The 17,367-nt window shown below is 38.8% G+C and overlaps 1 protein-coding gene across 7 annotated transcripts in view; it reads left to right on the forward strand.

The window, feature by feature from the left end:
• trappc9 (trafficking protein particle complex subunit 9) overlaps positions 1 to 17,367 on the forward strand; it is a 206,214-nt gene that overhangs the window by 40,303 nt on the left and 148,544 nt on the right. For all 7 annotated transcript variants that reach the window (XM_040121713.1, XM_040121717.1, XM_040121715.1 and 4 more), the window contains 3 exons: positions 2,181 to 2,307; positions 2,453 to 2,585; positions 5,954 to 6,117. In XM_040121713.1, the coding sequence (XP_039977647.1) occupies positions 2,181 to 2,307; positions 2,453 to 2,585; positions 5,954 to 6,117 (424 nt within the window). The remainder of the gene's footprint in view (positions 1 to 2,180; positions 2,308 to 2,452; positions 2,586 to 5,953; positions 6,118 to 17,367) is intronic.

The following is a 17,367-nucleotide window of genomic DNA, read 5'->3' on the forward strand; positions in this document are numbered from 1 at the left end:
TTGTCACTGCAGCCAGTTTGACAGCTACATGCTGTGTATTTCAGTTATGTTGACTGATAAAGCATTATTTATCATAAAATGCTAAAATCCTGCAGGTGATGTCCCAGCCTGTACCAGCCCCCATACTGGTGGGCAGGAACCACACTGTTCTCGGTCCTGCTACAATGTACATGCATTACTGATTGCTGAAGTATCTAGTTTCACACTAGATAGTCTTATCATAGGAAAACTCTCCAGACACATGAGTTTAAAAAAAAAAAAAAGATCAAAACTGCACAAATAGAAGAAGTACCAAACCCAGAGTTAAATTTTGTACTCCTTTCAACAAATATCACATAAATTTATGAATATCAGCAATTACATTGACATCTATAGAGGAACTATAGAGGAAGATTGTAGTCCAGATTGAAATATGTCAGTAGCTGAATTGATGGCCATGAAATTTTTACAGACATTCACAATCCGCAGAGGATGAATCTTACTGATTCTGGTTATCCCCTGACTTTTCATCCATCACCACTGTGAGGTTGACATTTGTGGGTTTGAGTAAAACTATTTCGTAGTTGACGTAAATTTCGCTCAACATAATAAGGGGGCCTAGAGGATAAATTCTGATGACTTAGGTGATGCCCTGACTGTTTATCATCAATATTTGAATTTGTCCAGTACTTTGGTTTATGGCCAAATTCCTGCAAAAACAATGACATTCGCTTCAGCCACAGCTGTACTTTGTGTTTATTTCTAATTAGTAAATGTTGCTTTACTAAGACAGTGAAAATGTTAAACATTTTACCTGCTAAATGTCAGAAAATTTACATTGTCACTGGAAGCAATTTATATTGCTGCGGCCATGTCATCATTTTTTGTAAAGATAGTGAGGTAAACAGTAGAAATACAGTGGTCACTTACAAAGTAATTATCAGGGTTGTGTGCTGGCATGTACTTGAATGGCCAGAAACCAACCTGTCTTATTGTTTGGTAGTATTCTCAGATCTTAGCAATATCTTTAAGTACCGTGTGATCATAACCAATAAAATGATGGCCAAACCTGCAAAAACCCAAGCTGTAATAAACCAGAATCATACGTTAAGAAATTCTTTTATATATTAGGTATTTCTGAGTTGATTTAAATTCACTACAAAAACTTTAGTGAAAGGGCTGAAAATTAGTTTTGGGTGGCCAATGCAAGATTTTCTAATGCATATAAAGCCTTGGCATGGGATATTCTGATCTCTGCAATACCTAGTGGGAATTTGGACCGCTGAGTTTGAAGCCTGTCTGATCCCTGGTCCTTCTGTGTTGTGATCTGTAGGATCATTATTTTCAATCACTTCTCAGGGATACATGGCTCAAGTGGCCATTTCCCATGGAGAACAATTTTCTTCAGTGGAAGAGGCCATCTCATGCTGACAGAGGTTTAATCTTCAGGACATCATGGGTGGATTAAGATGATGGATCACATTTAACAGTTGGAGAGATGTGTCACACTGAACTGGGGCTGGAGTATCAGACAGCTGTACATCACTCCTTTTTTAGTGGTGGCGTAGTTATCATGGAATGCACAAGGTGTCCAATAAGAGCTGTGAGATTTAATTTTTTTTTGAAGTTTTGTAGTCAGTTTTGACACAATATTGTTGCCAATTTTCTGGCTCTTTAAAAAAAATCGGATCTCAGTACAGAACAGTTTTTTCCTCAGTGGCTTACCCTAACTACTGTTACATTCCCCACTAGGATGTTCTTTGTGATGGAAGAATTTTCCACACAGAAAGTAGAGGTTTTTACACATACATTCTTGCTAAACCAGACAAACAGCTAGAAAACAGACTTTAATCATAATGATTTTAAAGGAACATTGTACATCTATGGCCTTCTTCTACGCTAGTCTTAACAAAAAAAGCACATGGATGTAAGTTTGTGTGGTCACACAAAAATATTCTATTCGAGTCTGGTCATCTCAGCTGGTACATGCAATCAGATCGTATGCCATGAACGTTCAATTTTGGGACAGTTTTCTAAAGGACACTTGAAAAAAAGATGACATCTTTGTGTCCTCCTGTTTGGTCCAGGAGTGGATTGTACCAGGAATCATACTTGTCTCTCCTTTATGGGTTGGTGAAAGTTTGTTTTTCTTTTCCATTTATAAGTTGATCATTGTCCATCATGTTTTATGCTCTATTCAGGGTTTGCTGACCTCTGGAGTGGAGTTTGAATCTCTGCCTGCTGCACTGTCCCTGCCCGCGGAGTCTGGACTGTACCCTGTCACTCTGGTTGGCGTCCCACGTACAGCTGGCAACATCACTGTCAACGGTGAATCCAGCTGAAAACCTATCCCATCACTCAGATGCTGCACATAATAATGAGCCATTCAAATTAGGTGTGATTTCCATTACATACACAGTTGTATCAAAAACAAATTTTAAAACAGTTTTTCTCTTTTTTTATTTGAACCCAGGTTACCACACGTCAGTGTTTGGTGTGACCAGTGATTGCCTGCTGGAGGGCCTGCCTGGTGTGAAGACTAGTGGCTGCTTGGTGGAGGTCGTTCCCTCGCTTCCTCGCCTCCAGCTCAGCACATCACTACCACGGTCAGAAACTCTCTGCTCTTGTGTGGCATAGCGAACTCTCACATCTGCTGCGTAACACCAGAAGCTTTCCTTTTTTATGGCTGTTATTATTCACTAAAAAAACATCAAGGCATTTTCTTTCACCGGCTGGACTGGGCTACAGATCATAACATAACATTTAACAAGTAACAGATGCAACATGTTCGATGGCCACAATTTGATGAACTAGCAATCCAGATCATTTGGCATGATTTCATTGCAGTCCATAAGTTGGAGGACAGAATTTGCATTGTGTTATCTCTTTACTTGAGCATATTGAAATGAGACAGTCAAAATAAGGTTAACATCCACATCAGATAAAAACTGTGGGAATTATTGCCCTTTTATACATGCCCCGCAATGTTAGGGTGTCAAAATTTATGGAACACATTTAGATGAACTTAAATAAATATGACACATATTAAATATATTTAATATGTGGTTGCAAATCCTTAGCAGCCACTTGCTTATGGCTTAATTCTGGTCGCCCAGTAAGTGACAACACATGCTGAGTTAACTGAGGTCAGGTGACTGACTGTACAGACAAGAACATTGCTGTTTGGTCATAAAAAAATAAAAAGGGCAATGAGTCCTACTCTGTTCACCCACAATTGATGTGAACAACCCCAAACAGCGTTAAAGCTGAAAGTCAGCACTTTAACCTCATAGTCATTGTTTCATTTCACACCCACTGTGCTGGATTGCAGAGCCAAAACAATGAAAAGTGTGTCATTGTCCTACTACTCACAGACTGCACTGTACTGGGATGGTGTTGATACTCAGTTTCCTAACAAGTAACAACTTATGAAATGTTTATGCACTGACTCATTGTTAAGTATCTTTGTCATTAAAATGAGAGGGCTTTATGGTGGAGTGGGCTAAATGTCACGGCTAATACAAGCTATAGTTATTCTGTAGTAACGCTATTGTAATCTTATGGTGAGTGTAAAGACTCAATCATCCCTTAATACCGAGCAGCATTTCATACAAACTAGCAGTGTCAGACTTGAAACCCAGGTCAGGACCAGGTTTAAACCAGATTCTAACCGAAACTAACATAAGCTAACCTAGCTTTATAACATGAGAATATTTTTGTAAATATTATGAGTATATGAAATTTTGAGATTCAACAAAGGACGTCTAAAATGAGATGAAACCATGTCTGTTTTATGAATCAAATTACCAGTGGCAAAAGGTAATGATATTTTCAGAATTATAATATGATAAAACACTTTTTATATTTGGAAGTGGCTGTGACTTAAACAGGTAATTACTGCTGATACTGACAGTAAGCATTACTATTCTAAGCTGATCTTCAAATCACAGCTTCAGTGATGTTTAGCAAGTAAGTATTGCACATTTAAATCAAACACTGCCCTTGGTTGTGTGCACTGGGACAGTTAAAATACTCAACAAAACACAGTGGAAATCTTGGCTGCATAACTAATAATAAAAATGATAATATTAGCGGTGTGTTTTTCCCAGTGTCAGAAATAGCTGCAGCCCCCGAAAACTTCAACATCAGTGTAGCAGGTGAATTTGTTTCCATGAACATCCTCAAAGGGGAAATGAAATTTTTCAATGCAGTAAAAATAGGAAACATGAGAGGAGAGAGAATGGGTTAAATTATTACTATAAAGTAACAGGTAAATCACCCTGTTGGAATGTTGCAAATCATTCTGACAGTGGAGCTACTGCAAAATCCACTGTTTAGGTCATGCCTCCAAGTACAACACTTCAGCAGCTTTTGATGTGGAAAATCTTTTTATTCTCCGGTGCTGAAAGAGTACTGTAGCAGACATAGGAGGCACATAGAATGAAAATGTAACATGTGGTCTCTTGGGTGCGCTCACTGGGACCACAGGTAGACTTTCTGCTTTGACTTCAGTCTAAGAGATGCTTCAATGACTGCTTGGATATGTTCTAGCCTCCAGCACAAAACTGTAGTACTTACAGCTTCTCTTTTTCAAATTACTAAAGACCAGTGTTAAACATTAGCTTTAATTATTCATAACATTTTTAAAGCCTCAGAACACAGAGCTATGCCTTTTTTACTGTCAGGATCTGAAGGAGAGACATATCTGCTAAAATGCTAACGCGTGTTGCTGGTATGTTTGCGTCACCATTTAGATTTTTCAGGATTTTTTTTCTTGCTTAAAAAGTTACCATCATGTTGACCTGTTGTCAAGCTCGGATAAAAATATAGGCCGATAGTGATGACTGGCATTATAATCCTGTTTCTCAGGCATAGTGTATGTGGCATTTTAAAGTAGTGATACTGAACATGTGCATGAATAAAGAGGCATGATGAAGTTGTAGAGAGCACCCACATTGATCTTTCATAATCTTGTACACTCGCTTTAGCTCCACTATTTTCATTACTTTGCAAAAACAGATGCCAGCAGCTCTGCTGCAGGTGTTTAGCTTTTGACTGCTGATGGAAATACTTTGCTATGATGTCACTGACTGAGGTGTGGCCGGGAATACAACAAGACTTACAGTTCAAACTCGCAAAGAACAGTGGATGAGCGGTTTATTGCTATATGTGATTCAGTGGCGATTTACTCGTTAAACGACGACTACTACATTCATTGTGCCAAGGGTGCAGATAAATTTTACAGTTATGTTCTGTCTTAGGAACTGAGTGCCATTATGAATAAAACAGACACTTTGTCATTCACCTATTGAATGCAGAGTAGTCCTTCGTCAAAACTGTGGATGATCCAGTGCTATGCCTAATAATGTTTGACATAAGGCTTCAAATCAGGCTTGTGGGCTGTGTTTAGTGAACTTTTTTCATAAATGTATGTATGATTAGGCATTTTTAACTGGTGCAAACAGTGTAAAGGTTTTGATTTGGCTTCAACTGTCCAACAATGTATCTTTACATGTTAAACACTTTAACCACAAACCAAATGAGGATTGATGGCAAAACCTACAAATAACTCTAGTGCTAAACTCTCAGCAGTACTCCCAACTGCAGGAAAAAAGCCATCAACAAATGACATTCCAGCCAAAGAAATTCCAAAAAACATTTATCACCCTTATCCAAATGTGAGGGAGAGCATTTTAAAACTCATCTGTTTTCACACATCTCTGGTTGATTAATGCCTGAAAAACTGTTCTTCAAATTATGATGAAGTATAATGGAACTGTTAGCATCATATCAAACCATGTCAAACTTGTCTTCACCATCACAAGGCTGATACCTTTTGAATTATTGTCTTAAAAACCTTTATCTCTAAACCCAATGCAATTCAGGCAACAAAAACGACAACCAAAAAAAACCACTTAAACAACCACCACCGACAACCACTAAAAAGATCTTCCTACTCTACAAACCTAAACAGGTCAGCGCACACGCCTCAGCCCATGTCCAAAGAAGAACTGTCCAGCACTGTGTCTGTCCAGCTTTTCAATGGAGAGACCCAGCAGCTGACCATCACCTTGGAGAACATTGGGTCTGAGGACATTGAGACTCTGGAGCTCACCTCTAAGATTGTCAGCACCAAAGGTTAGCACCCTCTGTCCAGATCACGAAAACTTTATCTGTTGTTTCTAAAGTTCTGAATCCTTTTCAAAGACCTGACACTATGTGGATGAATATCCTGTGTGTACCAAACAAGGATGTAAGATTATTGCTGTGTAGTATGCTTTATCAGTGCTGTTTTAGTCAGGACAGCCTTTGATGTACTTAATCACCCACAGAGTTTGTGCTTCAGTCTATTGCATGTCCCCATGTCCACAGTGCCACAAAGGTCACTACCCGTTGTCTTTGGTTCTACATCTTTCGCGCCCCCATGGCTTTTCACTCTGTGTTCCATCTCTTTGAACAACACCTGCTCAAGTCCTCAGATCTCTGCAGTGCCCCCCCCCCCCCGACTGACTGCCTCTGTGTGTCTGCCTTTTTCTTTTTTGTCTTTGTCTCACTGTCTGTGTGGGGGAAAAAAAAAATCTATATTTTTGGATACAGTACACACAAAGCTATGATGGTGGCACAAGTGTCAGAAATGTAAAAGCTATAGCTTTGCTGTCCTGTAGATGGCACACGCCAGCCATGTAGGCAGCTACATCTGTAAACTGCTACCGTTGTCACCGTAAAACTGAAGGTGGGAAACTGCTGCAGCCCTGCAATGGATGATGTTAGCTGGGTGTGGTTTCAACTGCTCTATCCCATGGCTACTGGAAATTCTGAATTGTGATTGGTTGGAAGGTGTGGGTTAACTTTTAGTAACCAGACAGTTTAACTAAATACTTAGGGCATAGGTGTTTGCTGTTGTAAATGAATGTGCCAGTATTAAACTGTAGTTAAAGACAGCCACAAGCTGAGCCTCAGCTTAAGTGCTTGGAGCTAGGGTTATTTTTGGACCCACCACCAACAACTGAAAAAAAGGATAAATAGCTTCTTAGTGAGACCCATGCAAATGTCATTTTGAATGATCAAGTGGGAATCTGGAAGTCTGAATCAACTAACAGTGGGAAGAGGAATGAGGACTTAAATAGAGGACCTAAATAACATTAGCCACGTTAGCCAAACTGGTAGCCTGAGTCCTAGGGACAGCTGCCTGAGAAGGAACTGGAAATATGACCAGAACTGCACAGAAAATAAATAGATGTCCCGGGTAAGAGTGAAGGTGTGAGAGAGAGAGGCAGCCTGTGTGTCTGTGACAGATCTCCACTTCATGGTTGTTCTTAGCCCCGCATCATCCATTACTTCCATAATGGAACGTACAAGTTGTCGCGTATTATCTCTTACTTACATCAGTGTTTGAATAGTGGCTTTGGTACTATTCAAAGTAAAATAGGATGTAAAAATTCCATACATTGCACTCTTACATCTGCTACATTTAAAAAAAATGAGAAATCATTGGGGCTTTTTATGGATTGCTTTGACAATGCATGTCGTGCCTCATCAGTGTTTCCCATGGTTAGCAGTCCAGCCAGGAGAAACAGGGGAGCAGTTATTCAATTCCAATATTAGATTTGAAGTGCAACTCACCATCTATTCAATTCTCTAACAGAAGAATTCCAAGAGATGCCATTCTTTTCGCCATAATGTAGTGTTGAGGGTGTGTACTACCTGTTTACCTTGTCCTTTATCAGTTATGTGGACTTTCTTTCATTGCCAGGCTGATTCTGGAATTTTGATGCCAATACGTATATTGATATTTAGGAGTTTAAAAAATTTGTAAATTTTTTTTTTTGTCAATTTAAAGAGTAACCAAAGGCCAACCCCAAAAATGTGCCCACTTGCATTTGCCAAATGATGTCACTGAGCCTGTCTGGTAGTAGATTTTTGAGGCTGATATTGATATCAGTATTGTAGAAGATATTGTCCAATATTCATTTTTGACATTAACACATAACATAAACATTCTTAATAAAAATCCTTTAAATCTAGTTATAATAGAATTGTGACCAAGGTTTCAACAATCTAAATCCCTCAGATTTTTTTCTGTTTTTTTTTAAAGAATTGGGACCAAAATACATACTGAGCGGGACATTTTACACTCTTTAGTGCTCTCTGGTGGATGACTTATGTTATGGTTAAATTGTTTGTAAATTACCTCTAACATATTGTATCTTTCGCATTTTTGTACTGCAATTCATCACCACTTGTTGTAGTGATTCCCAGCCAGGGGTACTTGTATCCCAGGTGGTACCCTCGCAGTTATTAGAGGGTACATGGAAAGATTGCTGAGTAGCTAAGCTAGTTTTAAAAAAAGAAATTGTGTCCACTTTTACTTAACAAATACTGTTAAACACTTAAATCGACTTTCAAGTCGATTAAATGAATGCATTTGAAACATTACCGGTGGTGTAAATCAAGGGTACTTGTTGATCTGATAGTGCTGCAGGGTTGTGTTAGACAGAACACTGTTGGGCACCACTGACTTATCAGATACACCATTACTGATCTGTGATAAGCTAAAATCAGCTGATGATGTTAGCCCTCCAATGTGTTGGTCACACCCGAATTGAGAGTAACATCATTTGATGTTTAAGATAAATTTTAAGAATTTGCTGCCTTATCTCAGGGAACAGTAATGCTTTTGGAAAATTCTCCACAATTGGCCACTTTAGTAGGAGTTCAGTGTTTCTAACTGCACGTTACTAGCAGTTATGTTTACACCCATACAGTATCACACTTAATTTAGGTACCTCTGCTTTATCCTTTTGTCCCCTGTCTTTGTGTAAGTGAAGCCCGTAGATGAAGAAGCAGTTTCTTTCAAATGAAGGCCCTTCTTTAAGCCACTATACCCACTTTGTCATCCAGTCGGAACTCTTTTAACAAAGTTTGCTGACTCAATACATACCTTACATACTGAGAAAATAGTACTGTATATCCTCTGATTTGAAAAACTGTTCTCTCAGCAGGAGTTCAGTCACACACATTGATGAGCAGAGGAGGAGGAGCAGGGAGACAGTATATATGGAATTGATCTGACATTTCCAAAATGGCCGTAGGGTTCTGTGTTTAAGACAGTCTACATTAACGTATCCCCTGTCCAATGGTTAACGCTCGGAGATCTTAGCCTACCAGGCAGCTTCTGTCACCGTCACTTTTCATTCATTTCTCTCACAAGCACGTCAAGGACTCTACGCTGTGCAGAGATAGGAAGAACCTTTGGTGACCAGCCCTCATGTAGATTTTATGGCTCAATGACAGTGTGGTGAGAGAATTACCGTGTATTTCTGTGGTTGCCTGGGAACTTTTCTACAGAAACCCAGTCCAGCTCCTGCTCTAAGGGGGATAAGAATTACCTGTCAATGGTAAATAGTACAGGTCCAGCGTACCTCTAAGAGCCTACTTCTTACATACCGTGCTTTTTGCTGGCCGGACTCCAAGGTACAATGTAGTCTCTCTAGTTAAGAAGAGTTCTCTTTGAAATGGAACTGTTGTTGTGGGTGTTGGAAATGATTTAAGCTAGAAAATATAGGTTGGTCTCCTCGGGAATCTTATTTCCAGAGTATAGGGAACTGACTTCTCTAGGCCTGAATTAGAGAAACGTCATCTGACTTTTCACTCAAAGACTTTCATGAAACACGTAACATAAATGAATGAAATCGAACCCTTTACTTTAGAAAATATCACCAGTTAGCTTTACTCTATTTTAAAACATATACATTACACAAGCAAGCATGAAGCCAGTCAAACTGACTAACTGCAGATAAAAATTTAAACGAAAAAAATTAATGGAATAGTTGTTTATTAAATGCTCCAACTCAGTGGCTTATTGATTTCATAAATGTGGATAAAGTGTTAATACACTACACAAGGATTAGATAATTATTTTAAGATTCAACAACCGCCCGATTGAGTGGATATGTATAACAAAATCCGTGCTCAATAAAAGTGTTTAAGGTGTAGAATAGTAATAAACGATTAAAACTACATTTCTTTCCCGCTCTTTTACCTAAAGCTATTTCAACTCAAGGTTCATTATAGCTGCAAGGCTAGAGTCGAGGGCCAAAGATTAAAACGTCAAACTCTTGAAAGTGTAGCAGATATAACTGGCCAAAAGAGTATCTACCAACAAAGCTCCTCTTTGTCTCTTTATTGTTCAAATGTCTTGTGACTGAATCACCATCATCTTTGTCGTTGTTTTTAAGTTTCTTGTCTTTGTTTTCAGCCTTATCTTTCTTTACTCCCTGCAAGCTGTCCTCTACTCTTTTTCAAATCTTCCCCTCCTCCAGTCCCTAACGGGGAATAGCACCTTCAAAACATTATATTTGAAATAATATTTGTAGGCTACTCCAAAGGCTATTAAACAGTCCCTTAATGTAGCACCTCAGGGGTAAGACACCAGTGGTGAGGGTGTGTGTGCTCGGGAAGATTTTACTTTGGGGAGGGAAGAAGAGAAGAAGGAAAAGGAGATCTTGCAAGGGGTCTCATTTCCCTGTGGAAACTATTTAAGCCTTTATCAAATCGTCGTCTTGGTTGTCAAGTCTGTTGGAGTCTTTTGCATCTAGTCTGTTTCACGATTCAAGTGTGACACAGAGCTGCTGCTCTATTAATACTTTGTTCCTACCAAGATATATTGTAGCCAATAGTCCCGAATCAAGATTTGTTGATCATATTTTTACCATCCCTCATTTGTTTATTTATTTATTTAACACAGAATGAAAGCAGTGTTTAGAGCAGAGCCTCTGCTTTTTTTATGTATAGCTGCTAGTAGATGAGCAGTGTTTGAAATATCAGTCAGTCAATCAAACTTTATTTATATTGCACATTTCAAACAAATCAATTGCAATTCAAAGTGCTTTATAAATGTAGGATGTTAAAAATGGATTTAGAGACCAATGCACACCAAAACAACGATATATAAATAACAAAAGATAATACAAGCATTACAAATAACAAAAAAATTAAATTATGAAGTACTACACAAAATAAATTGTTTATAGTAAAACAAAAAATGTTGATAGAATAAAACACAATACTATAAATAATTATCAAGAGTGAAATGTTGATGAAACAAAATAGAATAAAATACGTAATAATGAGGATAATAAATAAAATAACTATAAAAACTAAAACCATAAAATTATAATACATTGCATAAAAGTCAGAGTGAAGAACTGGGTTTTTAGTTTACGTTTAAAAATATAAATAATTTCAGCTCCTGTCAGATCCTCTGGAAGGCTGGTCCAGCAGCATGGAGCGTAATGGCTGAAAGCAGCGTCATCGAATGTTTTTGCTCTAATTCCGGGCACAGCTAAAGGAGAAGAGCCAGAGGATCTGAGGGGCCTTCCTTGTTCATAAACTTAAAGCATTTCTGAGAGGTAGTCAAGTAAAAGGCCACGTACTGCCTTATAAACTGACAAAAGAACTTTAAAAATCAAAATGAAAAATTACAGGTAACCAGTGTAAAGACTTTAAAATAGGCGGAATGTGTTCTCTACCCCTATATTATAACCTGTGTTTGCAGGGTATTGCTCCAAGTTTGTTCTGTAGGCTGATAATTAGCACATTGGAGTGTACTTCTGTCTGCACTGGAGCCACACTGCAGGTTGTATATTACTTGTCTCTGTTAGGCAGTGCAAAAGGTTGCTGTGTTCTCATGATATTGCATAACAAGGTCTTAAAGCGCCCCCCTGTTAACTGATGCAGTCTTTGTAAACACCTTTAAGTGTTAGAAAATGACTATTCAGCCATAGCACACATATTAGGTCAGAGGAAGAACAGCCTGGTGGGCTGCATGATCCAACGTGACCTGCTAATTGCATTGCAGTGCAATTGATCATCCAGTTCTTTTCTCTATGTAACTTCATCTTTTTTTTCGCTGTAATTCCCACGCCACTGCGGTTTCAACTAAAGTAAAACCAGGCCTTGAATAAATTACCACTTTTTGATGAATAGGTATTTTTAATCTGGTCAATCTCATTTTGACTGGTTTTTTACCACCTAAAGCTGTTTGACTCCAATGAGGAGTCAGACAGCATTTATATTGAAAGCTGGTTTTGAGATGAATACATCTCTACCTCTAAATCTAGGCAACTGGAACTGAGTTAACTTCTGCTGTCTTTTTTCCCTTTCATTTACATGGAATTCTCTAGATATTAAAGAGTTATCAAGAATTACTCTTCTTTACCTGTTCCACTGCAATCATAATCCTTAAAACCACTGGAGAGCCGGTAGTGATGCATTGGTGAGGGCTTTTTAATACCCACACCCACCCAACCTGTTATGAGAGCCCAACCGCTCCGTCTGACCCGCAAAAATATGCGTTAATCAGCCACCCGAATACAACCCGCAAACCAACATCTTTTAACTGTCTCTTTCTCTCTCTCTTTCACTTTTTTCGTGGACAGAAAGGTGGCCTAGTAATCACAGTCTATCTTACTGCACGTTATTTATAACTTAGCTTATATCTACTTTGTCACCTTTTGACCAAAACCCGCCCAAACCAGTGATATTTTCAAGTACAGACTCTTGAAAAAAAAAAAAAAAAAAAACTCCTTGTTGATTTACAAATAAAACTTAACTTAAATAAAAAAAATGAACATCTGTTTGCAAGTCAATACTTATGCACACACTAAACCGGAGCAAAAAAAGCAGAAAAACCTGTAAACCAGGGCAGATGATAAAGAGTACGAGGATGAGGAGAAAAAGAGCCAGATTTCAATTATGGGTTTTTGTGTGAATTCCGATATGATTGTCCAGACTGAGGGTGCATTGCAAAACACCAGACCTGTATCTGCTTTAAGACCACATCTGGAAGTGGCCCAAATCAGAAGAGAAAATATCGGATGTCATGTGATTTGCGCTGTTCACAGTGTTATGAAAAAAATCATATCTAAGTCAGATATGATCAAAAACATTAGATTTGGGCCACTTTTGCCTGGAATCTGTACGTAGCCTCATATTCACCCACACGTATGAAAATAGGAAGGACAGAAAGTTAGAAACACCTCTCAATGTGATGTAGTTGAGTACAATGCTGCCTTTAACTATGACCTCAGTAATAAACATATAGTTGAACTGACAGAGTTCCACCTAAAATGGATCATTATGAGCGTCGTAAATATTTGACTGTAGAGGTTGCACCAAATACAAGGGCCATTGAGTGAATATCGTCATCAAAAAAAATCACTCCAAGTCAATGTATGTTCGACTTATATATAATATGTAAAAAAAATTTCTTACGCATTTTTGACTAGGATGATAAGCTTACAGTTCCAAGTTTCCCAATAAGCCTTAATTTGAAGAGTGATACAGAATCTGTAGAAACGTGTTGTTAGCAAACCTCGGCAAGCAGAAGTGGACAAATCTCAATCCCGTCTGGTAGGCACGAGTTCACTTGACACACTGTGAGTGGTCTTTGAGCTACTCAGGAGCTCTGGTGTTATTGAGGATGCATCAGGTGTGCAATTTGCACTCACCGTAAATTCTGTTTTATATAAACACCAATTTATGTGGGGGAACTAGCATATGCATAATTTGAGGATATGCGTGACACACATCTGCACATCTCACCCCCGGTGAGTCAGTCAGTGGCAATTTTCATGTGCAGGTTTCAGAAATGTTTCCTCATTATACATTTACTCTCTCGATGCCTCAGTCATACATATACTTTACATTGTGATGATGCGCTTTGTCTGCATGCCTGATCACTAAGCAGGGAGATCATTGATGCAGCAGCGATAGAGGCGGTAGTGTCACGCTGAAGCGCCACGATGACAGGACTTACCATCCCTGGTCATCATATTACCCTGTCCCCACCTGCCTGGCCCTCCTCAGTCATGACCTGGTGGTGGCTTGAGACAGGCCACAGTTGAGAGGGCCATTCTGTAGCCCTCTGCATTCTCTGTGGGAACTGAATGAATAAAAGATGAGGAGTCGCAATAGGAGGACATCTGTGGCAAAATAAACAAAACATTACTCTTTCTGCCACAGCACAGCCATCTTGACTTATGAGATAGGAGCTCCGTTTCTCAAAAATAAATATTTATTCATAAAAAACTTTTTAGATAACAAAAATAAAACTCTTAAAAATACAATAATCTATTGTATCACATTTAATAAGAGAAAAACAGTAAACCATGTTTTCTTTGAATAGCAGAATATAACCGGCCATCACACCTTTTGTTCATCACTGCTACCTTATTGCTCTTTTGTGGATATAAACATCAGCATGGCTATATTGTCCTTGAAAACACTTTTATGCACAATCATATCAAATTTCTCATAAGGACAAAACACCTTTGACTGTGCAGCCCATAAAAAAGGGAAAAGAGGGGATTAATATTGCTTTAGTAATTTTGTTACCATGAGCTACGATGGCTGTCAGCTGCCTGTGCAGTCTTTTCTCATTTGACTACATCACTTTCCTTACGAGGGCTGTTTATTTGTAGTACGCAGGCTGCCTGGCATTGAGTAAGGCATTTTTGTTTCTGTACCAGGAATCCCTCACTGTTTTCTCCAGTATGGCTAGTATTTTCACAACTTACAAAGACACCAAAATCCTTCTATACTGTTGACCTGGGTTGAGCATCGGGATCTTTAACGACAGCTTGCTTTGTAGTCTTGCTTGTGTACTAACAATTCCCCCTTACTAGTGCTAGCATCTTTGTGGTATGTTTTTGTTACAATGTGTATGTAGAGCAGGGCAAACCCTTGGATATCTTGTGAGATTATTAACTTCTGTTATTGCATACCACTGCAATGCATAAATATATCATCTCCTAGTTGCAGTGTGTATTGATGCATGTTCAAATTTTGTGAGGGTATGGCAAATCCAGCCACCAGCCATGGAAAATAGTATAGCGGGATTTCCCCCAGGAAAGTGGCTAGTGGAAAGGGTAAGCTCTGCAATATAACTTTGAACTAACTTCAACTTAATCGAGACTATTGTGTAGAACACTTGTCTAGCTGGTGATTTATCAAACTTCAGCCTGGTGTTTAATTTGCAGTGTTGCTTGTCCTCCTCTGCTTGTGTGGCAGGCTTTTCCTCACACATTCCAACTGGTTTGGGACTGATTAGCCATTTGTCTGAGCTTTTCCCAACTCTTTTGAACTCTTTTGGACTATGGTAGCAGAGTGGCTCCAGGAGTGGAAGTGTCAGTCAGTCTGCCACTTTGTTTCAGGCTGAAAAAAATTGCATTTTGAGCATTTTAGCGTTTAGCTTATGGCACCAAAGTACAGCTTCATGGAGCCGCTACAGTGGCTGTAGACTACTACTCTTTCTTCCCGGCATTGCGACGTATGAAATCAACCAATCAGTGCAATCTCCTGAGCTGAATTGGACAGATTGTGAAGTATCTCTTCTTGTGACTCAGTTAGTAGATTTAAAATGGTCCTAATCATCGCCGTATTTTATTGACCCCTGATCTTTTTCTCTGAAGGTTGAATTATAAAAAGTACAGCAATTTCTTCTTACAAAAGCAAAAAAATCTACACTCAAGGTCCACTTACTAGCTTTTTCCAGAGATTTCAACAGATTATAGAGGGAGGTTTTTCTGTATTCAGTCTACCCTCACTGATATAAATGGCGTGGATGAAATATTAGAAACGCTTGCCGGTATAATGCAGTATAAGTCAGCAGCATCACAAACTACATCCTCCAAAATGACAATACACTTGAATCAACACCTCCTTTAAAAACAGATTACACACAAACTGAACATTACAGCCTTCGGGAAGGGAGGATTTATTACAGGGCTGTTGTATTAGACTGCAATAGTTTTAGCTAGGTGTAATAAACTGGCAGCTGAGTGTATTTCTGTGGCCTGCTTTGGATATTCCTGTATTGTGAATATAATTTGTGCAGTTTACAGTATGACAGTGTAGAAGACAGATGTTTGTCTTTAGTTTTGAGTCCACCATTAAACTAATTCATGCCTATTTTTGACACTGTATTGATTGGTTCAATTTGCAATACCCAGCACCCTTTCTTCACTAATTATTTTGATTTGAAATGGGATAATATATATATTTGTCACATTGTGTTGATTAAAAGTTACACAGTACCTCATTCATTTTCTCTGACTGTTCCTTATTTGTCCTGATTGGTGCTTGTTGTAACATACATACCTACAGTACCACTGCAAAGCCCCTAGACTTCATTTTCCCACAGCTGTATTACTGAAGGAGAAAGAAAAATGGCGGAGTCAGAGACAGAGAGGATGAAAATCTCAAAAGCTGGGCAGTGTTTGAAATGGAAGTTATTTCATATCTGCTCTGAGGTAGCACTGACGTGCTCCCTATATTGTATTTTCCCGGAAACAGGATAGTCTCTGGTTGATACTTTAAATAAGGCATGAAAGATTTCTTGACAGTTATTGTGGCTGCCTTTTCTTGTGACTCATAATTTAGTAGTGTGATGATAGTGACGTCATCCACAATCCTAGCTGTCTATGCGTTGAATTATAAAGCCTGGTGTTGCATATTCAAGGGAATGACTTGTGTTTTCCTCCCAATCCCATTTCTTTTCAATCATTGCCCCATTTCCCCACTCTCTGTCCCCTTTTCTCCTTTTTCTCTCTTTTAAGTCACTGCAAGGAGCCCTGAGTTTATGAATATTTAAAGTGGAGTGTTATTCACAAAATCTTTATTTAATGCTGCCTACATTCACGTCCTCTTTGAAGACTTTAAAGGCTTTGGTTATGAATCAAGCAGGGACGTGTAAACTGTGGTTTTTACAGTGAACTTGCTCTCGCCTTCTGATGTGCGTCTGTTAAAATCTGCTTGCTCTTCCTGCAATCTCCAAAAGCAGGAGTGGCTCACCTGCTTAGACAGAACACATGCTTTATTCAGGTGATGTATCATTCATTTGATGCTCCTGGCTGAAGTGGATGCAGCTGAGTCATTTTGTCTCAGGTAGAAATGGTTGGAGACACAAAGTAGAGCGTCAGGTCTAGTGACTGGCAGGAAAAGTACTTGTATGGTAGGAGGCCAATCAGCAGCTTTGTTGCACCAGAAAACAAAATGCAGAAGAAACATCATTGCAGCACTGGTTTTCTTTGTAATGTGCAATCTGCAGCAGGTATAATCAGGTGTGTGTCTCTTTTTCTCTTTTAGCACAGACTACATAGACGGTAACCAGCAACCTCAAAGGGAATCTTTCTGCTAAATATTATGTGTGCAACTTGGCTACATGCACGACAGTGTCACTCTCTTTTCCTTGTCCAAAAATACTTGCATCCAAAAATGTTAAAACTGTTCATTTGGCAAGTCTTGCCATCTTTTATCCCAGAGGGTGTTATAAAGCTCAGAAATGCCTTGTCATTTATTTTCTAATTCTTTAGTCCCCTTATTTCA

The sequence above is a fragment of the Xiphias gladius genome, chromosome 24 (assembly GCF_016859285.1).
Source record: "Xiphias gladius isolate SHS-SW01 ecotype Sanya breed wild chromosome 24, ASM1685928v1, whole genome shotgun sequence".
NCBI lineage: Eukaryota > Metazoa > Chordata > Actinopteri > Istiophoriformes > Xiphiidae > Xiphias > Xiphias gladius.